The sequence below is a fragment of the Lampetra planeri genome, chromosome 39 (assembly GCF_965212315.1).
Source record: "Lampetra planeri chromosome 39, kcLamPlan1.2.h2, whole genome shotgun sequence".
Taxonomy (NCBI): domain Eukaryota; kingdom Metazoa; phylum Chordata; class Hyperoartia; order Petromyzontiformes; family Petromyzontidae; genus Lampetra; species Lampetra planeri.
The window spans coordinates 9,628,605-9,655,927 of record NC_136145.1 but is presented as its reverse complement, the minus strand read 5'-3'; the positions used below and the strand labels follow the sequence as shown (position 1 = coordinate 9,655,927).

Below are 27,323 nucleotides of genomic sequence, written 5' to 3'. Positions count from 1 at the left end.
TTTTTTTACAAGACGGATCTTTGTATATCGTAAGCTTCAGTTTGTTCTGAAGACCACAGCGTTGAGTTTTTTTCAACGATCAACTTTGTTATGCGGTGGTCCATTCCAGAAATGCGTCTTCCCGTGAACGGTAACATGTAATCCTTATGGCGGTACCCTGGGGTACCAAATAATACAAAATGGGAGAGGCAATTCAATATTTAATTTCTGGGACACTATTTTTTCCAGGGGTGTACTTCACTCCGCGACTGGGGTACCAATCAATCCCAAATCGGTGCGCTGAAACCCTGAACGCTCATACGCACCGTAGTGGTGCATCGTGAGTACAACTCGTCGAGATGAGTCGTTTGCCGCATCGCCGACCATAAACAGACTAAACGTGACCGCATCACGGACATTATGTGAGTGCCGGGGTACCGCCATGAGCTTCGTGTGCTTCATGTCCCGGTGCTGAGCGAGAGCACAGTTTGGCTGTTACGTCTCCGGTGACAAAGGTTTGCTTTGGTGCCCGATGGCTGTTGGGCCCTCAGAGGTGAGCACGCATCCCCGCAGCCCTCCCCCGCTCCCACCGCGTTCGTCCTCTGTCGTCAAAGAGGAATAAAGGACGGCGGCTGAGACACGTGCGACGCGACATCTGGGGAGGGCGGGGGCGTCACTCGGCAGCGGCTGAGAGGGAGGAGAATGGAAAAAAATCAAATGGGAATAAAAAAGCGTTGATCCCTCTGCCGCAGTTGCCCTATTCCTGGGCTGCGTATCGCACCCCAGGGGCCCGTGAGATCACCGGCACGATAAGATTATCTTAAGCGAGTCATTGCACCTCCGCTGAGCGGGCTTGCCCAACACGCACCACTGAGAGATGCATTACTGATGTTTGGGTGAGGTTGGGGTAGCGCTTTTTGTCTCTTGCTTTGACACCGGAGTTGGTGGAGACTGGTCAAGTGGTCGTCGTGAGAAGGCTGTTCTGGTGGTCGTGGCTCCAATGCTGGAATGGCTTTCTCTGATTACTGGGGCGGTGGGGGGGGGGTCTCAACAAAACCACGCAGCCCGGACGCGTCCACGGTTGGGGTTGGTGCTGCCGCCTCCAACACCACGGCGCCTTTTCCCTACTCACTAACAAAGGCCATCTTGTATTTCTGAAATAGGAACCCCATATGCTTTTATTAAATGTGTAAGTACCTGCGCGTGGAACGAGTGTGTAGGATTATGAGAAATGGATTGTCACAAATTTTCCAGTACCTTTGCACCCAGAGTTTAGAATGTAACCGCAGGATCAGTCTCTACTGATTGCCTGCCCCCTGTCATGTCAGAATCAGAATATTTTTCCTGAACGAATCCAATGAGCTATAAAGCTCTTTTTCACAGATATACAGTAGCGACACCCCCTGTCCTCTAGCCCCACCTCCTGTCCAGTAGACACACCCCCTGTCCTGTAGACACACCCCCTGTCCTCTAGCCCCACCCCGTCCTCTAGCTCCACCCCCTGTCCTGTAGTGACACTCCCTGTCCTGTAGACACACCCCCTGTCCTGTAGACACCCCCTGTCCTGTAGACACACCCCCTGTCCTGTAGACACACCCCCTGTCCTGTAGACACACCCTCTGTCCTGTAGCTCCACCCCATTGAGCATTTTTTTCGTTAGGGACATGCCCACCACCTGCAGTGTTGCCCAGACTGCAGCGGAAGTGTGGTATGGAGGCTCACTATTCTCTGAGTTTATAAATGAACTCCACCAGCCAGTTGAGCTCCATTTCCAGCTCGTCTCTGGGACACGGCACAGCCAGACCATTTGCCAGAAGGGGGGGGGGGGGTGGACACAACGCAGGGCATCGCCACGCTGCCTCCAGGGCACGTCTGGCCAGCATTGCAGCAGCAGACCGTGTTATTACACAAGCAATTGTGATCACTTACATACACATTATGTCACCTGGAACCCATCCTTTGAGATGGAACGTCTCATTTGCAAGGCTATCCAGGGTGTCGATTGACGTATCGAGAGGGAACACCCCCGATGATTCGTACACAACCGTCGTGAAACCTACACTGTGTGCTATGCGTTTGTAATGCGAGCAAGGATTGAGGGGGGCGGAGTCTGGGTCACGTGAGGAGAGGGAGGAGTTAGGGTCACGTGGGGGAGAGGATTTAGGGAGAGAACCGGAAGGGATCGGAGAGTTAAGACGGATTGGAAACGGGAGGAGGCCACGCTGGGCAGTACTGGGAGGGTGGCGCGATCGCCACGTGTTGGGAGACCTCGGCACCGTCGGCCATCGGTGTCCGGGCGCAGGGGGGCTAGCGGGCTGTGGAAGGCTGGCCGTAAGCGAGGAGGAGCGGAGCAGCAGTGTGGCTGCAGAGCGGAGCAGCAGTGTGGCTGCAGAGCGGAGCAGCAGTGTGGCTGCAGGGCGGAGCAGCAGGGTGGCTGCAGGGCGGAGCAGCAGTGTGGTTGCGGAGTGATCGACGGAGGAGACGCGGGCCTGAGCGAGGACGCCGTGGGAGCGAGATTTACACGAACCCAAATAAAGGACAAGGGAGATCGACACTGTAAAGGACAACGGAGATCGACACTGTGGAAGAGTCCTTTATTACACGTTTATACAATGAACTTCACAGCGGGCAAAATACATAAATAAATTCCTTAAACAAATCAGTGCTGCGCATTGCCGGTTCGTACAGAATGCACCCGTGCTGTAACAATGGTGAATGTTGTGCAAGGAAGTTATTGAAGACATTTTGGAATCGATTGACAGTGGCGGCATAGTTTAGGGTCTGGGAGATCATTCCGTGTTGAAGCAGCTGTGTGTCTGAGCGAGGGCGCGCCTTCTGTGGTCTTATTACACCTTACAGGGGACAGTTACATCGCTGTGATTTTTTGGACGCAAGAGCAGAGTTGTTGGAGTAAAAGGAGAGTCGCTTAGTTCAGGAGGAAGGTTGGGGGAGCACTTTAATGTGCTCTAATGCACTGTATACATTCGGGTAGATCGGTCAATAATGGATGGCCAATGAGTCAAGTCTTTTTGTCTACAAATATTAGTTTGCTCTATAATGTTGTTCCCAGTTTGTGTATATTCTGAAATGCGTTGTGTGTGTATTTATTTAGCACTGGGGAGACAGTGTGATGCTGGCCACCCATAGGTGGTCGCTAACAGCACTTGCCCCAACAGTCTGTTAAAGGCTACATGGGGGATCTTTGTATGTACATGAGTTAAATATACCGGTAGTGTGCAGCGTTGGACTTGTGGTTCATGGACTCGGTTCATTTTCACCCGTCGATAACATCCGTGGAAATTGATCTGTGAACCTCTGGGCCTCCTTTGGGTCACACCACAGGCTTAAGTAAGTACCTGATGCAGTGTGTAAATATTAGCACTGGGGGAGACAAAGACCGTTCAGCATGGCATTGGCCACACCACCTCGTGCGACCTGCCCCCCTTAGTAGGTTCTCAATGACGGCACTTGCTCTGACAGTCTGCAAAGATTGTGGTATTCCTTTGTCTTTGTATTTATATTTCCAAAATAGGTTATTCGCAATGACTACATTTTCTATTACTAAATAATTGATTGGACTAAAGACCTGTGCTGAGCTATGCTGATTTACTCAGAGCTAGCCGAGGCAGTATTCTACAAAGGCTTTCTGTGTTTGTAATAATTGATATATATTGTATAGAAATCGTGACAAATGCATTTCACCACATAACTAATGTCCATTTATGCGCACAGAGACAACAACGCAGACGTAACAGACATCCGTGCAGACAAGAGACACCCAAGATACAGAGAATGGCGGGGCACACACATATACATGCGCACGCGCGCGCGCAGAGACGACTCGCACCGATAGAGACGCAGACAAAGTAGGCGGGTGCTTAAAATCCACTCGTTCTCTTGGTGAGCAGTCGTTGCGTACGCCGGGTGCGAGGATTGCAGGTTTAGGGGAGGAATGGAGCGTGGGCGAGGAGGGGGCCTGGGCGTTGGGTGACGGGGAAATGGGACGACGGCACACAACGCGGTATTAAATGCGTGCTGACGTGCATGCGTCACACGGCCAAGCCGTAGATGAAATGGAATGAAATATAACGAAGCGAAACAAAATGGAATATGAAGGAGAAACTTTGCCACTTGAAGTGCACTTTGTTTGCCGGAGTGCTTGTGTGCGTTGCTCGAATCGGGCCTTGTTGCTGAAAGGCGATAGTGGAAATGACAGCGCAAATGGATGGCGTATGCACACGAAAGGCCGTTCTTTTGTGGGGGATATTTTTTTTGCTAACATCGCTTGGGATGCAATAGGGTACAGAGATAATGATTTTTGTGAAAGCGTCGGATTGAAAAATTGTATTTCTTTGACAGCTGTTAACTCGTGGATATTTTCTTCGACCAAGATGAAAAACCCCTTGCGTGCATTGCTTGCATGGTAGAGTAATTATGAACTACAAGAGCTCAATGTCAGCGTCACACAGGTTTTAAATTGAAAATGCAAAAGCATTAAGCGAGCTTTTGTAAGTGTGTGTGCGCGCCCTTGTTTATGTGCTTTCAGTGGCATTTCCCTTAAACTGTTGAAATTGTAATCTGGAGAATTTCCCAATTGTTATGTTACAACCGCTTTGCACGCGTGTGTGTGATGAGCGGTAGTGTGGCGGTTAGCGCGCTGCGCTACGAACCTGGCGACCCGGGTTCAATTCCTGCTCACGGTCAACACCGGTGATGATTATCCGAACTGGTCCTGGGCCTCCCCTAGGTCGACTCAGCCTCAAATGAGTACCTGGTGCGATGTCTTAATATTGCCACTAAGGAGACAAAGGCGGTCGGGCGTGGTGTTGGCCACCCACCCCCTAGTGTGTCGTGCTGGCCTGCATAGGTGCTCGCGAACAGCACTTGCCCCAACAGTCTATATAGGGGGGAATCTTTGTCCATGCCAAACATTTTTAAGTTGTGTAATAACAGTGTAACATTTTTTTATGTTCCAGGTTAGTAAGTGTCATTTCCTAATTGCTTATGCCTCAAAAGTACAGAAAATGGCTATTATTCCCCACAAACTTTGCTTTTGTGACCAGGACAGTGATATTTTGAAATGTACCTATTTTCCAGAACATTCCAGATAGATTCAGTGCTGAGTAAACATGGAGTAACTTTCGATTTAAAGCTTTCGTGACTGCAGGGAGTCATCTTCTTGGTTCTTTCGGTAAAGTCACATAGAAGGGAAGTAATAAAATAATAAAAATAAAACATAATAAAATAATTATCACGACGTTTCGGCCACAACGCAAGCAGCTGTCCTCAGCTGTTTGCGTTGTGGCCGAAACGTCGTGAGAATTATTTTATTATTATTTGGTTCTTTCGGTTAAGTCACGTCTAAAGATAAAATAATACATTAAATTAAATAATAGAATACGACGTTTCGATTGCAACACAAGCAATCATCATCAGGTATAATGAAATAGCGATATAAAATCTAACCAGAAAACTATAGACAGACATATTAGCAGACAGATATTACCAAGATACATACATAGCGCGAGCAACACAGGTAACAGAGAGGGGTGATCGTCTCTGTGTGGTGGCCTTAAATAGACAGAGGGGGGGGCGGAGGCAGAGAGAGGGAGGGGGGTTAGAGAAAAAATTAGCATATCAATTGGTGCTGCAAGAACGATTACACGGCAAGCAAGCCTGAAAATCAGGAGAAAGACACACTAAAATTAAATAACCTAGTAAAATATCGAAATGTAATGTAATACAACACAGAGGGTCGGTCAACACACAATTAACGCATAGCCTGGTTGATTACGTATTTCAAAGATTGCTAAGTTAGAATTTGAGTGTGAACATTCTAAAGAGGACACAGGCAGAGAAAACAAGTCGCCAGAGAGAGAGAAAAAAGATAAGCTTAAAACTTCCCCGTAGAAGTGGTTCAATCTTAATTTTAGAACTTTCGTGACTGCAGGAATTATTATTTGGTTCTTTCGGTTAAGTCACGTCTAAAGATAAAATAATAAATTAAATTAAATAATAGAATACGACGTTTCGATTGCAACACAAGCAATCATCATCAGAGAGATGATGATCTTTGAAATACGTAATCAACCCACCAGTTCAGTTTAGTTCCAGCTGCCTAAGTGGATAACATATCTGCATTTTTCTGAGATGGCATCAAGAGGCTGCAAGCATCCTGCAGATGCATTTTGCTACGTCTATGGCCAATTTATCAAGACAAGAGTGAAAAAGTACTCTGTGGAAGCATCTGCTAAGATGTGCGAGGCCTACAAGGCATATTTCGGCATGCCTGTCGGGGATCAAGACAAACCCTGGGGACCTCATTTCACCTACGAGCAATGCAAAACAACTCTGGAAAGTAAGATGGACAATTGTTGCTCGGAAAATTTACGTTATAAAATTTGTTACAATTTTATGAATTGTAAAAGTTTTTAATCTTCAAATGTTTTACAATTTTCAATGTTATTGAAAAAATATATCATGTATGAAAAATGTTGCGAGAATCTTTTGAACATTAGTCGTGGGTGAAATAAATTTATTTTTGTAGGATGGTACAGAGGGGAAAAGAGAGCCATGAAGTTTGCTATCCCAATAATTTGGTGGGAACCCACTGACCACTCAAGCAACTGCTACTTCTGCATGGGGGACACCCTTCCAAACGTAGGACTGGCAAGAATGCACCTGCTATCACGTATCCGGACCTGCCCTCATCCATCGCCCCTGTGCCACACTACCATGAGCTCCCTGTACCCACTCCTCCGGAGAGAGAGCAGCCGTCTTTAGAAGAGAGCAGCAAGTCAGAGAGCGAGGGATACTTTGTAGATCCAGATGACAATTTCAGAGGTGGAGTTAAAGAGAGAAACCCATAATATCCCAACCAAAAAGAAGACCTCAATGACTTGTCTCACCAAGTCCAATGCCGAGCTTTTGACGTCTAGGCTCAAGCAGTGGAACTTGTTGGATGAAAGTGTGCAAGTCGCAGATCAGAGGAAGCGTCACCAACCTTTTTGCAGCTTCTTCACCCGTCAAGATGGGCTCTGCTTCTGCCACAATGTGACCAGTCTGTTCGAGGCAATCGGAATCGCCTGTAACCAGAATGAGTGGCGCCTCTTCATTGACAGCTCATCCAGGAGCCTCAAAGCCGTGCTGCCCGTCTCTTCCCCTGGCTCACTCGGTGCACCTCAAAGAGAATTACAACAGCACCAGGACCTTGCTGGACGCCTTGAAGCATGATGAGTATGGCTGGGAGGTCATCGGGGACTTCAAAATGTGGCATTCCTGATGGGTCTCCAAAGCGGTTTCCCTGCTATCTTTGCCTTTGGGACAGCAGGGACACCAAGGCGCACTGCCACAGGCGGGACTGGCCACAGCGGACTGAGTTCTCTGTGGGGAGGAACAACATCAAGTGGGAGCCACTGGTGGACTTTATGTAATAAAGGACTCTTGCACTGGGTCTGTCTCCGTTGTCCTTTATTGGTTCGTACAACTTTGCCCGCACGGCGTCTCGCTCAGAGTCTCCTCCGTCTCCCGCTCGGCAGCCCCACTGCTGCCGTCGCTCCTGCAGACTTGCTGCTGGCTCACTATGCAGCCCCGCTGCTGGCTCTTTACTCAGCCTCTGTGCCTCCGACCTGCAGCCCCACGGCTGCTCACTATGCAGCCCCGCTGCTGGCTCTCCGTCTTCTCCGTGCTCGGACACCGCTGGCCAACGGTGCCGAGTCCCGACCTGTGGCGATCACGCCACTTTCCTCCTCCTGCCCTGCGTGGCCTCCTCCTGTCTTTATTCCCACACTTTTCTCCAGCCCTTCCGGTTCCTGTCCTTAAAAGCTCTCCCTCTCCCCACGTGACCCTAACTCCTCCCACCTGTTACGTCACATCCCGCGAGCCCGTTTACGCTCGCATTACACCACCCTCCCCCGTAGAGAAAATTCCAGCCGTCCTCGGCTGAAACAGAACAAGTAATGCGAGCAACCACCAACCATCAGCCGTGACCGGACAACGGAGAATACAACGATAATAACAATAACAACAAGAAGGAGAACAACAATCAACGAAAAGAAAGGGATTTTGAACGCGTGCGGGTCGCCGGCCCATCCCGGACGAGCAGCGGCCCCCCTGCAGACCGAGAACGCGACGGGGTTTTAGGAGCGACAGGATCAAAACCGCCTGTCGCTATTGGAGGCCTGCCAACGCCAAGGTCCCGTTCCCCCGAAGGACCAGAGTCCGGGGTGTCCCGCAACCGTGTCTGTGGTGGGGTTGGAGGGGCGGCGGGGTCAGGTGTCCCCGCAGCCGTGGTAGGCCCACTCAGAGCAGAGTCCGCTGCCTCCTGCAGTGTCATGGCCGGTTTGTCTGTAGAAGGCACGACAGGCGCTCTTGCAGGGTCAACAGGCACAGGCAAGGGTGCGTCGGCGGCAACAGACACCAGCAAGGCAACATCAGGAGATGACGCATCCGTTCGAGGGGCCACGTATGGTTTCAAGCGAGACGTATGGATGTACCAGCGCCGAGATCCGAACCGAACGTGCGCGGACTGCCATGGTTTATGCAATTTAGGGGAGGTTCCTGCTCGCACCTGCGGGCAATGCAGCCAAGCCATGTCCCCCACCTTCCAGAGGCACTTCCCCTTCGAGCGTCGAGCGCAACGTTCGTTTCGGGCCTGGGTTTTGGCAGTAGCCACTCGGGCCCCCTCCCGCGCCTCAGCGACGCGGCGAATGGCGTCCTGAATGTAATCGGGGAGAGGCTTAGTAGGTCCTCTCACTCCCGTTCCCAACTGCACATCCATTGGCGGCACGTTTTCGCGACCGTACATGAGAAAAAACGGAGAATATCCCGTGGACGCGTGAGGCGTCATCCGGTATGCCGAGAGTACCCCAGGGATGTGCAAATCCCAGTCAGCTTGCTTCTCATTAACCGTGTGACACAGCATGGCTGACAGCGTCTGATTTAGTCGTTCCACCATGCCATCCGTCTGCGGGTGGTAGGGGGCTGTCCGGATCTTTTTGGTCCCCAGAGCAGCGCACACCTCCCCCAACAATTTAGAAGAAAAATTCCGGCCCTGATCCGTGAGCAGCCTCTCCGGCGCGCCCCTTTGTCCATGACATATCCAAATAGAAAGGCGTCCGTAATGGACGCCGCCGATTGGTCGGGCAAGGGCCAGGCCATCGGCCAGCGGGAGAGATACTCCACCCCAACTAGCAAGTATTTATTACCCTTAGCGGATGGCGGGAAGGGTCCCAAAATATCCAACGCCACCTACTCGTTAACTCGAGACACTTGTATAGACTGTATCGGCGGCACATATGGGTGTTTAGGCCGCTTCCGCCGGGCACACTCGGGACACGCGTGAACGTGCCCGACGACATCCGTCGTCATGCCGTGCCAGAAGTAGTCTCGTTGCAACGTCAACAAGGTTTTCTGCACCCCCAGGTGTAATAGCGTGTTGCAATGCAGAGTCCTAATCAATTCGTACCGTAACGACGACGGTACAACCAGACGCCAGCGATCATGTAACCCCTCCTTCCACATCAGCAGTCCGTCGCGGAGAGCGGCCCCCGGCGTCCCCCCGGAAACCAGTTTCCCTCCCTCCCTTTGCAGCCCGACTCCGCAGGGTCCCCAACGAGTCGTCAAGCATTTGTTCACGAATCCACACTGCTTGTGGAAGGTTCAGAACCCCATCGGCCGGTCCCGGGCACACTGGAGCCTCAGGCACCTCGACCGCTAACGCAATAGGCCGAGGGGGCTGCTGGGTCGGCGTACACCTATGCGTACCCGACGCGCAAGCGCAAGGGGATCCTTGCGGTAACCTGGAGAGCGCGTCCGCATTCGCGTGACGCGCCCCCTTCCGATGTTGAATTTGGAAGGAAAACTCCTGCAGAGTGTCCAACCATCGTGCCAGCTGGCCAGATGGTTGATCTACCCTCAGAGCATATTGTAAAGCCGCATGATCCGTCCACACAATAAACGAACGGCCATAGAGATACGGCCGAAATTGGCGGAGAAAATAGACAATGGCCAAAAGTTCACGGCGAGTGACGCAGTAGCGGGTTTCTGCGGGGTACAAGACGCGGCTACCGTACGCCACCACGCGTTCCACACCGCCTTTGGACTGCGACAGAACGGCCCCAATGCCCGTGTCACTCGCGTCCGTGTCCAGAATGAAAGGGTGATCAAAATCGGGATAGTCCAATGTTGGCGCCGTTGCCAAACGATTGCGCAGGCCCTTAAACGCCGCCTCTTCTGGCGGTCCCCAACTGAATTTCCGTCCTTTAACCCGTAAGGAGGTGCAGAGGCCTAGCGATCGTTGCAAAATTGGGAACGAACCTACGGTAATGAGGCAAACCCCAAGAAGCGACGCACATCCCCCTCCGTGGCCGGGGTTGGCCAGTTGCGGACGCATGCCGTCTTCTCCGGATCCGTGGCAACCCCGTCGGCACTGACTATATGTCCCAAATAGCGCACGGACCGTTGCAATAGGTGACATTTCTTAGGTTTAAATTTCAAATTGGCGGAGTGCATCCTGGCGAACACCGCCTCCAGTCTCTGTAAATGTTCGTCAAATGTGCGGCTAAAGATGATGATATCGTCTAAATATATCAGACATGTCTCCCACTGCAACCCCGTTAATACCAGTTCCATCAACCTCTGAAATGTGGCGGGGGCAGCATTCAACCCCATCGGAAGACAATTAAATTGAAATAGGCCCTGCGGCGTACGGAAAGCAGTCTTTTCCCGCGAGGACTCGTCGAGGGGAAGCTGCCAGAATCCCGAAGAGAGATCCAGCGTCGAAAAGAACTTCGCCCCCGACAAGGCATCGAGGGAATCATCCATACGCGGCAGGGGGTACGCATCCGCCACGGACACTTTGTTTAATTTGCGAAAATTGACGCAAAATCGCAATTTGCCGTCTTTCTTTTTGACCAAGACGACAGGCGCGCCCCATGGGCTGTTAGACGGAGATATTATGTCCGCAGCCAGCATGTCATCCACTGCTCCACGAACATGGTCTCGCTCCGCCGGGCTCATCCGATGCGAGTTCAACCGAATCGGAGCAGCGTCCTCCGTGTCAATATGATGGGAAAGCAGGGAGGTGCGTCCCAAGTCCAAATCGTCGGAGCTAAACACATCGGAATAACTCAACAATAGCGCGCGAAGCGCGGATCGCTGTTCCCCGGTCAGGGATGAATTTTCGCCGCACAATTCGGCGACCCAGCGATCATCTTGGCCCGCAGGGCCCGAAACTCCGCCAACCACATCCCGGCGGCGCAGATCGTCCTGGGCCGTGAACGCTGTTGTGGCATGGGCCACGACCATTCCGGCCGGCACGCAAACATTCTCCGTACTCCCATTAAGCATCTGCAAAACGGCTGCTGGTCCGGCCGGATAATATTTTGCGCTCCGACCAGCGCCGATCCGCCCGTTATGGTTGCGGACGGCGATAACAAAACCCCAGGCGCTCCTTCCCGACCAGGCACCGGTTTCCGATATTGCAAGGGGATAAGCATCTGTGAACCAGGTGGAATGTCAACAGATACTTCGGACAGCGCCTGCACCTGGTAGACCGGAGCGGGTCGCCCGCAGGGCGATGGCAAAAATGACATTTTTCGACCCCCGGTAATTCAATGCAATTTTGATTAACTCTTATTAGAATGGGCATTTTGGCCAGAAAATCAGTTCCCAACAAACACGGAACCGCAAGGGACCTCGAAATCAACACAGTTCCCCAGGCCGACACCCCCCCGATGGATATATTGGTGTCCACCTGGCCCACAATGCCCATACTTCCCCCGATCGCTGCTACACAGGAATCGTAAACCGGGCGCACTGCGTCCGGCGGGATGCCCAACAGATGGAAAATGACATGCGATATAATCGTCGCGGACGCACCGGAGTCCACTAAAATGCGCACGTCGACCCCTTGTATAGAACCCGGCACAGTGGATGAACCAGTAGTGGCCGCAACAACCCGCCGTGCCAATTTACGCCACTGCGTTACCGAGCGACATAGGCCAGTCGGCGGCCTCCCGTTGTTAACGACACCCGGATCGCGCGGCAACGGTGATGAATGAGGTGCCAAGCCTTGCCGGGTGTCTGGTGCGCACCGACTTGCCTGTCCAGGAGGGTCCTTCCGCGGCACGTCTGTGGTCGAGGCCTCCTGCTGGGGCGGCCCTGGGATACGGGCCCAGCAATCCCTGGCGAAGTGGCCTTTGCGACCGCAGCGGAAACACTTGACGTCATTACGACGCACAGCACTCCCCCCATCCCGACGCTCCCGCGTCGGCGGCGCAGATCGCGGCCCCGGCCCTCCGCGGGCAGGCCACTGCGCAGAGGCGGCCGTCAATTCCTGCGGGCCCCCCCCCCGTCAGGAACGTACACCACCTTCTTGGGATCCCAACCCACGGCACCCCTTCCACGATGGGCCCCCCCGTCCACGCTGTCACCTGCTTCCAACGGCGCAGATTAAACTGGGCATCCAAACACTTCGCAGCAGCCTGAGACGTCAACTTCTCATGGCCGCACACCGGCATAGGGATCCCCAAATCTCTCGACAGCTCAAGCATTTTGCCCAAAATAAGGGGTTCCAATAGGTCAGGCTCCGTCTCAGGGTATGCGGCCATGGCCAATTCCAGGACAGCACTCCTGTATGCCACCGGCGACTCTTTGGGTGCCTGCTGGCGCTGAACGAATCATCGGTGAGCGTCATCCGGTGGCTCGTACGCATCCGCCATCTCATCAAAAACCCCTCTCAGTGTCTTCTTCTTCTCGGCCTTGATGGAACGGAAAAATCTGACCGACTCATCGTCGAGAAGAGTTGGCAGAACTTCCAGGGCCTCTGCATCAGTCCATCTGGCGGAGCGTACTGCCGCCAAAAATCGGCAGGCGAATGCACTCCAGTCGCCTCCAATTGAAAATTCTTTAACTGTTGTTAAGTGACGGCTGCGGGTCCTCGCTCCGCTGTCCTCCGCAGACGGCGCGTCGCGTGGCATGTTCAAGATGGCGTCGCACGGCAACGTGTCAAAGATGGCGGCTTCCCGCCGTGGAGGGCGCAAGATGGCGGCTTCCCGCGGTTCTTCCCCTGCCACGCCCAAGATGGCGTCCTCGTGCCGCGTGGCGGAGGGCGCTGGCGGTGCAGGCAAGGCCCTGGTCTGTTGTTCACCCCCGGGCTTCCCCGAACCCGTCGCCGGCGTGACGAGGTCGCACAGTTGCGCTAAGACGGTCTTCAAAGTCTCCAGCTGGGCCGCCATCTGTCTCCATCGCTGGTCAGCGTCCCCCGGCGCGGGCGGATCCACCGAAGCGGCGACCTCTTGCACCCCCGGGCCGTCACTCGTTCCCGCATCGATTTCTCCCTCCATCGTTGGCAGCGCCACTGCCTGAGGAAGGTCGTCGTCGTCGGAAGATGTAGCAGACGATGGTGCGGGGATATTCTTTCTTCTGAGCTGTTTTGACATGCCGTTTCACTTCTGACACCAGTGTAATAAAGGACTCTTGCACTGGGTCTGTTTCCGTTGTCCTTTGTTGGTCTGTACAACTTTGCCCGCACGGCGTCTCGCTCAGAGTCTCCTCCGTCTCCCGCTCGGCAGACCCACTGCTGCCGTCGCTCCTGCAGACTTGCTGCTGGCTCACTATGCAGCCCCGCTGCTGGCTCTTTACTCAGCCTCTCTGCCTCCGACCTGCAGCCCCACGGCTGCTCACTATGCAGCACCACTGCTGGCTCTCCGTCTTCTCCGTGCCCGGACACCGCTGACAACGGTGCCGAGTCCCGACCTGTGGCGATCACGCCACTTTCCTCCTCCTGCCCTGCGTAGCCTCCTCTTGTCTTTATTCTCACACTTTTCTCCAGCCCTTCCGGTTCCTGTCCTTAAAAGCTCTCCCTCTCCCCACGTGATCCTAACTCCTCCCACCTGTTACGTCACATCCCGCGAGCCCGTTTACGCTCGCATTACATTTTTGTGAACGAAAATACACAAATTCGCCTGTTTTCTCATTGAAAATCGGTAAATTTCTACATATCACTGTCCTGGTCACAAAAGCAAAGTTTGTGGGGAATAATAGCCAATTTCTGTACTATTGAGGCATAAGCAATTGGAAAATAACACTTACTACCCAGGAACAAAAAATATTTATATTTGTTTGTTCCACTATAATGGTTAAAATATCACAAATTCAGGTGTGCTGCGTGAATTCTCATGAGGAGCTTTGTTGAATTAATTTCATGGCTAAAATCAGTGACGAATAACATCTGAAACCAATCCTGGACCTATCCCACCCCTTAACCAACCCGCATTGACCACTGACTGGTGTGGTGAAGTATGGTCAAACAACTCCCATGACCGCTGCGATGTGAGGACGCCTTCATCCAGCGGTGGACTGACAGAGGGGTGACAGATTTATTTTTGTTATTTTTAACCAAGATATGTTAAGAGCGTGTTTGGGAAATGTTTAAATAGATTAAACAGTTTTCATAACAAATTGTGCAGGCCAGTGCTGCCAGCACTGCGGATTTCAACTGCAGAGTTGTTGTATACTACTACGACTACTACACGTTACATTATTAGGCGTTGCCGACGCCGGAAATTCACTTTGCTTCTTGGAAAATGAAGATCTTTGAGTGAGTGAAGACCGAAGCCTGTATACTTAGTCACGACTCAGCTCAGGCTTGGCTCTGGCTGGCTCAGTTGAGATGACTCAAAGCCATGCGCTTAACTTGCATTCCACATATATCCTTGTCCATTTAAATTTTAGTACAGTCGTCACCCTACATCTGTTACATGTTTTTTTCTGTAACGAATGTGATTGTGCTACGTTCAGTGTAAAATAATCTGCCCGAGCCGACCTACGCTACAGGGAATGTATTCTGTTTTACGTAGATTCATGTTGATGCAATATTTTCGATCTCTTGCACGATGGGGTTCTGTTCTCTTATTTTGTTCATTGCTCTAACTTTATTTAGTTTTATTTGTTTTACTTGAGCCACTTTTATGACCCAGGTCGCTCCTGCAAACGAGACTACGCCCTGTCCCTTGTGTTCTCACCTTGATAGAGAAAATAAACTGGCTCTTAGAATCAGAAAAAAAAATCGTAATCAGAATATGTATTTATACTGGAGGAATCCGATGAGCTATAAGCTCTTTTTTACAGATGTCCAGTCGAATGGTCCCCAGCCACGCTCCGGGATTTCCATGAGCCGAGCCTGAGCCAAGCCACGGCTGAACCCGCTCACTCGCGCGTCTTTGAAAGCAGCCGCGTGGCGTCAAGCCCGAGCTGAGCCCCCAGCGTTCAAAGGCCGAACCAGCCACGAGTGTTTTTCCCCAAGTGAAACCAGCAGGATTAAAATGATATCATCCATTCGTCTGGTATTCACACCGTTCATATAGCGGCAACGATGTCACGAGGGCGCTGTGTTTCACAGACGTGGCTTGCAAGCGTTGACCGGCACATTCTTCAACATTTGCCACAGTGGGAACATGACGCCGGTGCAGAGCATCCTCCTCTTTTCGATCGATGCCAAGAGATCTTTGATGGCCACTGTGCAGCAGACGGTTCGTTGTGTTTGTTGACGGTGAATACAACCGCCGGTATTTACTATTAACCAGGGGAGGCCTGCCAGATTCGAACCGCGGAGCTCCGCAACGGGCGCCGAACTCGCGAGCGCTCGGCCGCGTCAACCGCTCCATTTACCACGCTACAATTGTGCGCACGCACGCGGGGCTTTGCGTCGCGTGTATTGCGTGCGCGTTCGATCTTGGCGGGAAATAATTATGTGAGCTTTATATATGAACGAGCGGCATTATCCCGGCACTCCGCCGGGCCGTGCTCGTCTGCCGGGAGAGCCACGCGAACACATTTCAATCAAGCCACGGCCGTTTTCTCTCCCCCCTGCCCCACGATATCGCTCCTTGATTGAGCAAATGCTCTTCCATAGGGAAATCATGCGCGGCGCTGAACTTTAAAATTCCAAACGTATGTCCTGGATGTTAATTGGGCACATGTTTTATTCTTATATGAAAAGTGGGTAACCTTTTGTCCGTTGCACTGCTCAGTTCGCACCACACTGATTTCTGTTTGATGAGATTAAACCAAAAATGTAAACTTGAAAATAAACATCAGATGTCGAGCATGCGATTGGCATGCAAGAACAGATATGCGTGCATTCACGAACACACCTAAATAGCCCCATCTGTCTATTGCAACTGCATTTAATTGCGAGCCAGACCGTACAGCCAGATTATAGGTTGTGTTGGTGCAGAGCAAGCATCGGCAAATGTCACGCGGTCCGGTGAGTCCTTGAACCAGGTGCAAGGTTTTACGACTCCACGGGCACATTTGTCACAGTGGGAGCCCTGCCTTTGGAGCCGAGCTATGTGGAAATGGTGGTGTTTGAGGCATTCATGCAATGACCTATTTACTCGAGAGTGACTGATAGCGGTTGTCACAATCTCCCACTGTGCTGGATCGCATTGCAGAACACAGAACACGGTGCCTGGCTAAAAATAATAACCCCTTGACCAAGCGGCCGAATACCGCGTCGGAGCGCTGCCCCCGTGGCGAGCGGCGCGATCCGTGGTTTCGATGCCAGGCAGGTTTTAGCGATTTATGAGTCATATTTCGACGGCTTTACGTGGCGCCTTTCATCACAGCATCTCGCGGTGCCAACTGGGGTGTGCGGTAACCGCGCAAAATATCCGTTATCGGCCGTGCTCTATCCGCTGCTGGAAGGGGGCCTCCGCCAGTGACAGTCGTCGTCTCGGTGTCTCGATGCACGTTAGCTGGCCGCGTCGCCCCGCCTCCGCGGCGATCGTCCGCCTGGGTGTGACCATCAGCCGCGCACCGGAGCATCAGCAGGCCGATGCGCGCACCCTCCTTCAGGAATGGCAAGTGAACGACGCAAGGCACGGTGGCGCGACAGTGGCCGTGCACCCCCCAAACTGTGGTGCGTTCAGTAAACCCACTGGAGTCTTGCGCTCCTCCAACAAAGGAGGAGGAACGGCAAAGCGACAGGGACTCTCTGCTGAAGCCCCGTGGCTAGCAGGAATTTGGCTCCGGAGCATATTCCCACGCACAAAAATAGAATCCTCCGTGGCGTGTGCTGTCCTTGAGCCGCCTTTGTTTGCGCGGTCCTGCCCAAGTCCGCTGTTATTAACAGGAAGGAAAAAATCACGACGTGAAATTAGATAAATACTCTCTTAACTTGGCTTATTCTAGCGGTAAGCACTCCTCGTCAAGAATGTTAAAGGCGTGCCCTCGGTAGAGACGAAGAGTGACTGGAGAAGAAGCTCTTTAAGATCAACTTTCGGGCCGTTCTCCGGCGCAAGTGGGGAGGGGAGACGGAGACCGCCGCTGCTGCCGTGAGCCTTCCAAACGGAAGTGTCCATGTATCGTTGCGTGACTTCCGATGGCAAGATTGTAAATGCATTTTGGTAACGAGCAGAATCGTACAAGAAATAAGAATACTTGCACGGCAAAATTCCCAATTCCTCTTCTGCACATTGTCACCTCCAGATCTGCGGATGCTGCGACAACAACAGCAGCAGCAGCAGTAGGTCCCCGTGGCCTGCCACGAAATCGAATCTGAGGGCCGAGTGTTTCCCAACTTGAGGGCGTCCCATTCGGAGGCGCGGTTTGTTGTTTAGCCCTTCACCGGCCGCTGTGCCAATCTCAAACTCCGCTCGGAGTGACAGACGATTTTACCGTGGAAACGTGACCGGTAGTTAATTTTTGCTGTCGTTATGTTAAAATGCTTTTTGTTTTTTTGTTTCTGTCGGCGATCGTGGCTTTGGAAGTGATTCACTGTGTACTTTGCAGTAATCTTATTCCCCTTCTGTGGCCTTTTGTGGAAAGTCCACAGTGGTTCTTTGTAGATCGACTGCCATGAGAAAGAGAGGAAGCCGGCATTGTGTGTTTGAGTGGACTCGACTTGATTGCTGTCATTATATGCGCCGCACGATAGCTAGCGGTCTATTATGAGATGTGCAGACTCGGGGGTGGTGGTTGCGCTGCGCTACGAAGCGAGCTCAATTCCCGGTCACAGACTGACTTCAGTGGCGGGTCGGTGTCCGAACCTGCCCTGGTTGCACCTAACCCCCTTCGCCAACCCGCCATGACCAGCATGGTGAAGTATGGCCGAGCAAACCCATGGCCGACACGGCGTGGGGCGGGTTTCATCCAGCAGTGGCTCGACAAAGGGCCGTAAAAAATGAAGTTGAAAGAATGAATGTGCACACGGAGAATACTTCTGAGCGACGCTCCTGCCTAGTTCCAGCTACAACTCAGAATCGTTGCACTGCTTGGCGGGTCGAAGCGAGACGTATGAATTGCTTTGCACGCAAGCCGTGACAGGGGCATCTCCCCTGCTGTCAGAGTCCGAGTGACAAGACGAACGTCAGGAGCGGCGCCAGTCATTCGAGCTGCCCGCCCGAGTGCAGTGCATCTCGGCGCGTTCCTTGCTCTTGACTCCCCTCTGCGGGAACTTAGCCGCCAATGCCGTGCAGGGAAGTGCGTTGGGGTCACACACCAAAACAAAGGCAAAGATCCCCCGTATAGCCTGTAACGGACTGTTGGGCCTAGTGCGGTTAGCGAGCACCTATGAAGGCCGGCACGGCACACGAAGGGGGTGTGTCGCCAGCGCCACGCCCGGCCGTCTTTGTCTCCCCAGTGGCGATGTTTACACACCGCACCAAGGTACTCATTTGAGGCTGAGTCGACCTAGGGGAGGCCCAGGACAGGTTCAGATAATCGTCACTGGTATTGGCCGTGAGCGGGAATCGAACTCAGGTCAGCAGGTTCGTAGCGCAGCGTAGCGCTAACCGCTACACTACCGCTCCCCATACACACACACATGCGCACGCGGACGTTGGGTTAGGCTCGCTGTGGAGCTTCAGACTCGCACTTGCGCACAACTTCGTGTGTGTGCAGCAGCTTTGCTTCAGTTGCTTCCACTCTCCGAATGCCGTCGAAGCCTTTCTCTGTCTGCTCGGCCCGTGGTTCCCGACCTGCGGCCCGCAAGGTCGGAGGGAGCGGTTCCCGCGAAACTGTTGCAGATAATGCAACCTACGATTTTTCTTGCTAGACGTCAGTTTTTTTTTTTACACAGCGTAAATCGTCTCTTCAGTGCGAGACGATAAAAAGCAAGTGAATAATTTTCATGACCTTTTAAATTAACATTTGACAGCACTCCCGTGTGTGGTTTTAATTTAGAAAATTTTAATTTGGCGTACGGTGTTCCGCTAAAGCATTCTTGGGGTTTGGCAGTGGCCCCTGAATTGCAGGAAGGTTGCGACCCACTCTGCTGGACTGTGCCACGTTGCAAATGGTAAAGAGCTATTTCACTGCCTGGAATTTCTACTGAGCTGGCCTTTAAATGTCCTTTAAAAGCATGGTTAAACGTCTTCTTGAATCGTCAAATTAAACATCCTTTGCGACAGGACCCTGTTTTTCCATAATTGTGGGTAAACCCTGAAATATCTTGGAACAAGATATGTAAGCAGACGATATCCTCCTCATCCTCCTCATATTTTATCCCTCCACGTAACAACTTCAAGTATTCCATATGCCACACGGGCTTCTGGGAAACCATAATTTCAGCAGCATTGGTTCAACGCAGTCGAAGCCTGCACCCGGTGTTGGTATTCAGTGTCTCATCAGCAGTCCGGCTTTGCTTGATCAATGTTGGGGAACTGCCAGATGGTTTATCGGCAAGGATGCTCTCTGTGAGGTATTGGTCCTAGTTCAGCGTGAAACTATAATAATGTGTCACCAAAGCGTCGATGTTTTTATAAGTTGCCTGTTCAAGTTGTTTTCCTTCTTGGCAGGTGTTTAGATGTTCAAACACCGAATAGATTGCACGCAAACAACAGGAGGTACAAGCACAATGTTCATGCGTAGCCTGCGTTGATGACCATGTGAATAACCCGACTGGCAATGAGTACCCATAGTAATTTATATGCATTCATTAATCCCCCCCCCCTTCACACGTGAAGGGCTCACAAGTGGCGTCATCACATCTACCCCTCTAAGGAACGAAACAGGAGGATTTCTCCACAAATGTGGCTGTCGCCTGATGAAGCTGGTTGTAATTACTGGCGAAACGTCCTACTTGGATTGTAAATGTTGTGGATTTGCTCTCCAACACACCGGTGTGCTGTACTAGTGACGAATTGGCCACGTTCTGCTTACGTGACAACCCTTACTAGTTGGCTGTGTCGGGTGGTGGAGGGTTCCAACTCATTTATTCTTCTGCGATCTAACCAAAAAACCTTTATTATGAATAATATTGGTCGCGAAAGCCTTCGTGTTAAAATGACCATATAGATACCTCTTACTCGTTGCAATATTTATCCCTTCACTCTTGAATTCCCTATTAAACCAAAACACAGCGCTTACTAACACACGTTACCTAACCTTTTTCAGAAGCCTCTTGCTCTTATTATTATATTCGCACCGTTCTTTTTTAATTCTCTCCACATGTTTCACATACGACCGTTATTATTTATTAGTTGTGCAATATTCATTAAGGGTCCTCTTCTCATTCTCTGCAATGCCCACGTTGTTGTCTTTGTTGTTGTTGTTGTGGTGCTCACGTGCCACGAATCTACCCGTGTAAAAATAGCTGGCAAACCTGTTAAAACGGCTCATCTGTGCAACGCATCAAATAAACTCAAACTCTATCCACAAAATGAAAAGATTGGGGCCGAAAACAGGATGTTCTTTCTCAGCCGCGACCTTGGTGGGATGTGTTAAATTGAAGTAATTTCAAAACTAGTAAACCACCCGGAACCAATAGTGATTTGTTAGATTTGTGTTGTGAAATTGTTCTGTGCATACAGTTAATTTGATTATAATGTCGTGCACAAACACGACTCTATTGCCAGCCCATGGCTTGCATAGTAATGTGGCATTTTAACATCGATGCATTCCGCAGTGAATTAAATCACTGCCCTCTCGGTGGTCCACCAGAGGACATATTAAAAAACGCGTACGTTATTAACACTGCATTAAAAACGTACACCTATAACCTCTTGCTCGGCTCGGCAGGCTAATATCTTGCCAGCTAAGGCTTCTGAGCTACCCAGTTCCAATCCGCGAATCAGCTGGCCGTGATTAAACCACGTGCGGAAAAGCCAGTTATATATTAGTGACTGAATAAAACCCACAATGGAGTGAATTTGGTGTTCACTTAATGAAGCTTATTCCAGCCCTGAGAATTACAATTAAAATTGTTTTTACTGACCTGTGAAGAACACACTGTGCAGGGCATTCATTCAGAGGTATTGACCTCTAGCGTGAGCCCCTCGAAGCGGCATCAGAAGTAGATCTGTTGACAGAATTTTCTTGCACTATCCCATTGCGATATAATTTGGAAACAAAAATATAAAAACATACGTAAAACATATCAACCATAGTAGAGGTCTTTTCGGGTTAGATCGTTTAAATATATAAATGTGTCATTAAAACCCACTACCACCAGACACAGCCAATTAGTAAAGGGTTGTCACGTGAACAGAACATGCCAATTCGTCACGAGTACAGCACACCGGTGTGTTGGAGAGCCAAGCCACAACATTTACAATCTGAGTACGACGCTTCGCCAGTAATTACAACTAGCTTCATCAGGCGACAGCCAGATTTGTGGAGAAGTCCACCTGTTTCGTTCCTTACATAGAGGCGTAGATGTGGTGACCACGCTTCTGCGCTCTTGCAGACAGCCAGGGAGCCCTTATTTCACCCGGGTTAGATGAGCCATAGCCTCTCCTATTAAATCTCCCTTGCACAAAGCTGGGCGCTGGTGGGGCATGCCGTGCCGCTCGACTTGATCTGCCGTGTCTGTGCCGTCTCGATGGCGTGCGCGCCGTGCGCAGGCTCTGCCCGGACCTGATCACCGAGCGGTGCCTGACGAGGTGGCGCCCCGACCCCGCCGACCGAGGCGTCGTCCACTCCCTCTTCCTCTCGCCGGGAGAGCGGGCTGAGGCACCGCGGTGCGGGAGTCCGCCCGGGTCTGCCCCGGAGTCGTGGCAGCGCGGCTGGACCGGCTGTCTGTTTCGCAAGGGCCCCAAGAGGGACGTGTACCTCGAGATCCTGGAGGAGCCCCATCGCTGCGTCGTCACGCAGGCGAGTTTCGCCTGTTGCGTACCCCAGGGCCGGAGGTCGCGTCAACTTCTCGCCGATTAAGCAACAGTGGGACGACGGGGGGGGGGGGTGTTGCACACTGGCGATCAAGCGGTTGAGTGTCTTGGTAATAATAATAAAAATGATGATAACATTTATAACGCGCCAGATGTTGCAGACACATCAACAACTCAAGAGGTGCGGAGCCGAGCTCAGGGCTCCTCGAAAGGCTGATCAAACAGATCGAGGCCTTTAGATGTTTCGTGAAAGTCAGAGTGCATTTGATGTTGCGGATGTGCAAAGGGAATGGAGAGTTCCACACCGAGGGGGCGACGGCAGAGAACCGACGTGAGGCTGTAACAGTTCGAGACCTTTGGTGTCTGAAGTAGATTGTGAGTGACGCTGCTGCTGCTGCGTATGGTTCTACCGTGAGCTTCAGTGCCAGGCGAGAGGAGTTGGCGGTGGGGAACCGGTGGTGAAGGTGCGATGACAAAGGCGCGTGATTTTATCATTTGTCCCGCTGGCGAAAGGTAGCCAATGAAGAGCGGTGGCTCTCCGTACTCTTCATCTTCATTGTAAACGCCAGAAGAATAAGGCTTGCACACTGAAATAAATACCACGATTTCATTCTGAAATAGAAGATTGTCTATTACTGTACTGTGCAAGTTATTTTTGAACTTTTATGCTCACCGAATTTGCAGCCCCTTTTGAATGTTGTGACACACCCCTATTGAAGGCAGTTTGTTCTGTCACGCTCTCTGTCCCATAAGCCAGCGTCTTGTTTACAAGCGTACTCTTCACAGGCTTCTGTCACACAGCGGAAGTCGTTAAGATATTAGTACGAGGGTCAACGATAACGTCTCAGTATGCCCCAGTAGCGGACACACTGATTATACACAATGCAGGTTTTTTTTGTGTCGTAAAACCTGTCACCACCCGCACAGCCAACGAGTAAGGTTTGTCATGTAAACAGAACATGCCAATTCGTTACTAGTACAGCACTAGTGTGTCGTGTAGTGTATAGTGTATAATGTAGTGTATAGTGTAGTATACTAGTACAGCACTAACTGGTGTGTTGGAGAGCCAAGCCACAACATTTACAATCTGAGTACGACGTTTCGCCAGTAATTACAACCAGCTACATCAGGCGACAGCCACATTTGTGGAGAAGTCCTCCTGCTTCGTTTCTTAAATAGAGGCGTCAATGTGATGACAACACTTGTGTGTTCTTCTTGCTCGAAGTGGGGCGGGGTGGTATTAATGAATGCATATAAATGACTGGGTATCCATTGCCGTTTGGGTTTTTTATATGGTATTTTCATTATGCATGCGCAGTATGCAAGCCCATTGTTCTTGTAATTCCTGTCGATTGTGTGTACTAAAATAACCGTACCAACTGTAATCCCTATGTGAAGTATGGTGACCTGTATAGACATTTAAACAATGTATTATTGATTGATTGATTGATTATAGCACACTGATTATAGTACACTGTGCAGTAAGTCTGGCGACCCGAGTTCCATTTTCAGCCAACGGCGAACATGAGTTGGACGGCAATATCCGAACTGAATCCTGGGTTCCCCCTTCATCAACCCATGCTGACCAGCGTGGGGAAGTATGACCAAGCAACCCCCATGCCCGATACGACGTGGCCTTTGTATGTATGTTGAACTTCTTTTGCACCGTACGTAGCCAACCGTGCTAATCGGAGATGTGTGGAAGGACAACAAGCAGTTCTAAACAAGTGAGTTTTCAATCTAGATTTAAAAGTGCATGGCTCCGGTGGCTTTCTAATATCGGAAGGAAGGGCGTTCCAGACGGCCACAGAATCGCATCTGAAAGCGCGTGATGAGCAGTCTAAACCCGCCACTGCTGCGAGGATGACAAGAGTTTGCGTGATGAAGAGGTGGTCCTCATGTAAATGGAGACTACTCGGGTAGTGCGACCTTTGGTGGTACCGACTTCTGCTGTGGGCCCATGGACTCGTGGTGCAAGGTGCGGTCTCCGAGCCAAAAGCCGCCGCGAGGTGAACCGGAATTTGCGTGATGATGCTCCTCGACGAGATCGGCAAGGTATTGTGGGTTAGCAAGCGGCCACAAATGATCATTGTCAACCACAACGTAGCCACGCGTGGCAAGCTTTGTCGCGTTATTCTCCTGCCCGACCCCCCTATAGCCCGACGATGCGGACGACGGTCTGTGGCAGCTGCCCTCCATGAGCGAAGTACTGGAGATGGCCGAGGAGGAGAGCCGCAAGGTGTCAGTGGGCTGCTGTCCTGTTGGCTCCGAGCCTCCTCTGGCCAGGGAAGACTCGAGCACGGCGGCCAGGCCTGGCCACAGCGCGGAGAGCAGAAAGGCCTGGGAGTTTTCGGTTTTTGGCCCCAAACATTTTGAACCGCCGGTGGTGAGTTTGGTTGCGGCCTTTCACCGGGACACCTCGAGCATTTCATTTGAGATCAACTGTGCGATTTCGGAAGGCGGCGGGTAATAACAAGCGAAGTCATTCACACTCGTCGGGAAATTGCCAAGTACAATCTTTGAAGTGTGCTCGTTGATAATAACGGTAATTGGCAGCCTTCGAAACACCGCAACTTAAAAATCGACTTTTACGTAATGAGGCTTGACACATAAGTAATATCGTTGCACTCAAATTGCTCACATTTTATTATAATCCGTTGCCTAGTATTGGTAATGCTCTCCAGTTGCGTTGCTCGCACTGTACGATAAGTTAACGGCACACGTCGCGTCCCTGAAACCTCTGCGCCGTTCTTTCGCCGAGTGCAACGCGACGCCATCGTTTTCCGGGCGGCCGTTGCTCACGGTCGGGCGTGACGACGGGCGGCGTCGCGACCTTTTCCCTGCGACCCTCTCCCGAGTGCGACCTCTGGTGCGTCCTCCGCAGATCCTGGTGGGCGTGCTCAGAGCGAGCGCGCGCACCGGCCTCCTGCAGCTCGCCGACCACACGGCCGCCCTCGACTGCCTCGCCATTCAGCCCAGGGGTCGGCGCCGCACGGCATGCTGGGATACCGCCTTGCTCGGTGCGTCGCCGAGCGGTCGCCGCGCCGAAATGACGGGAGTCAAAATCAACGTGGGAGGGGGGGGGGGACGCGTGGCCACAGCGCTTTGTTGCGGCGTCCCCCGCCACTATTTGTCGTTAACTGGGCACGGAGGTGTGCGCCTGTGATCCGTTGCTTGTGCGTGTTATCGTCTCCCATGTGTATGTACGTTGAACTTTTTTGATATGTACGTGTGTTGAACTTCTTTCGCACCGTACGTAGCTAACCGCTCTAATCGGTGATGCGGGGGAAGGACAACAAACTAAACACAAAAAGCACTGCTAAAGAAATTAGTTTTCAATCTAGATGATTTTAAAAGTGCACAGCTCCAGTGGCTTCATTTTATCGGAAAGGAGAGCGTTCCAGACGGCCGCAGAAGCGCATCTGAAAGTGCACGATGCAGTGACCGTCTTCGTACGATGGCTTAGCCAAAATCCGCTGCTGCTGCGAGGATTGGCCGGCGTTGGCGTGATGATGGTTCAGGCTCCTTGACGAGATCAGCGAGGTTTTGTGGTTGATTTGTGGCAAGCACTTTGTGTGTAATGATTGCGACTCTATAATCTATTCGTTGTAATGTATGTGCAGTCGTTGTTTTTCTAGGTAAGTTGCAGTTTCCTATTCGTATACAAACACTCCTTAATGAGACACCTATACCCCAAAGCAGGACCCATCAGTCTAGATTCTGCGAGGCTTTCCTGGATAAACATGTCATTGCTGTTCTATATCAATGAACGTAGCAGGCCACTGTTGCAGGCATTTCGGTGACGAGATATGAACTGCCTCGCCTGGTATACAGGAGGTCGTGGGTTCGACGCCAACCCTGACTCCTGCTGTATATTTGGAGTTTGCGTGTTCTTCCCTCGGGTTTTTCCCGCCACATATAAAACATGCATTTAGATTATTTGGCTGCTTTGAATGTCCACGCGATAAGCCACTTGTTAAGCTATCGTTTGTGGCCAGGTCGTGTCTGATAAAGAGCTACATAGCTCAGTGGGCCTTACCTGGTAAAATACAAAATTGTTTAGTTTATAGTGTATAAGTTGCCCTTGGTGATTCTTGCGTCGGTGATTCTTTGCGTATCCTGCTCGTGACGCCGGGCGCTCTGGGCGGTGTGTGAAGCAGGCTGCCTGGTTCGTCTGAGCTGCTTCTCGTTGGTGGTGGAGAGATTTACCGATGCTCGCACGACAGGCACTCGCCAGCACCTCACCAGGTAAGGCTGCGTCGTCATAAAAACAATACAACTCCCGTGAGTGCGGAATCCAAACCCCCTACCCTCTGCCACGTGACAAGAACTCCAGAACTAACACAGCGTCTATTTTTTTTACTTTAAACTTCAAGTTGCCCGCACCTCCGATTAGCACGGTTGGCTACGCATCGTGCGGAAGAAGTTCGACATCCATATGTAACAGGATTTAAGGATGATTTGATTTATAAAGGAAATTATATCATCAGTACATTTGCTGGTATATGTGCCACTCTTATAGCACAAGCCTATCCCGACGACGCCGCGTGTTGCACAGATGGGGAGAGTTTGCAGTATCTTCACAGAAGGGGGGTGATGTTTACTGCGTGTTTTCCTCTCAAAGTAAATTTGCAGGTAAGGTTTTTTTTCTAATTTTGGCAACACTTGGAGCGTAGCGTGGGCACACGTGCACGGCCCACTTTTTTTCAACGAGTGTCACGGGATATTGGCGGAACACTGTGAAGCAGATGGCGTATATAATATCAACGGCACCCCCACGTTATTTGCCAGTGCCGCCGCAGGGCCTGGAAGTGCGAACTTGTGCAATGAGCGGCGCGTACAACGCGCTTCTGCCCAGGCAGCACCACGTCACCACATTGCCACCGCCACACCATGTCACTGCCACAACATGTCGCCACACCACGTCACCACACCACGTCACCACACCACGTCACCACACCACGTCACCACACCACGTCACCACACCACGTCACCACACCACGTCACCGCCACACATCACACCACGTCGCCACACCATGTCACGTCACCACACTACGTCACCACACCACGTCACCACACCATGTCGCCACCGCCACACATCACACCACGTCGCCACACCACGTCACCACACCATATAACCACACCGCAACACCACGTCACCACACCACGTCACCACACCAACATCACTGCCACATCACATTGCCACCACCACACCACGTCACCACACCACGT

At 51.5% G+C, this 27,323-nt stretch overlaps 1 protein-coding gene across 2 annotated transcripts in view; it reads left to right on the top strand.

The window, feature by feature from the left end:
- CTC1 (CST telomere replication complex component 1) overlaps window positions 1-27,323 on the top strand; it is a 115,858-nt gene that overhangs the window by 69,967 nt on the left and 18,568 nt on the right. For both annotated transcript variants that reach the window (XM_078612790.1, XM_078612791.1), the window contains exons 11-14: window positions 21,828-22,077; window positions 24,250-24,477; window positions 24,976-25,111; window positions 26,252-26,339. In XM_078612790.1, the coding sequence (XP_078468916.1) occupies window positions 21,828-22,077; window positions 24,250-24,477; window positions 24,976-25,111; window positions 26,252-26,339 (702 nt within the window). The remainder of the gene's footprint in view (window positions 1-21,827; window positions 22,078-24,249; window positions 24,478-24,975; window positions 25,112-26,251; window positions 26,340-27,323) is intronic.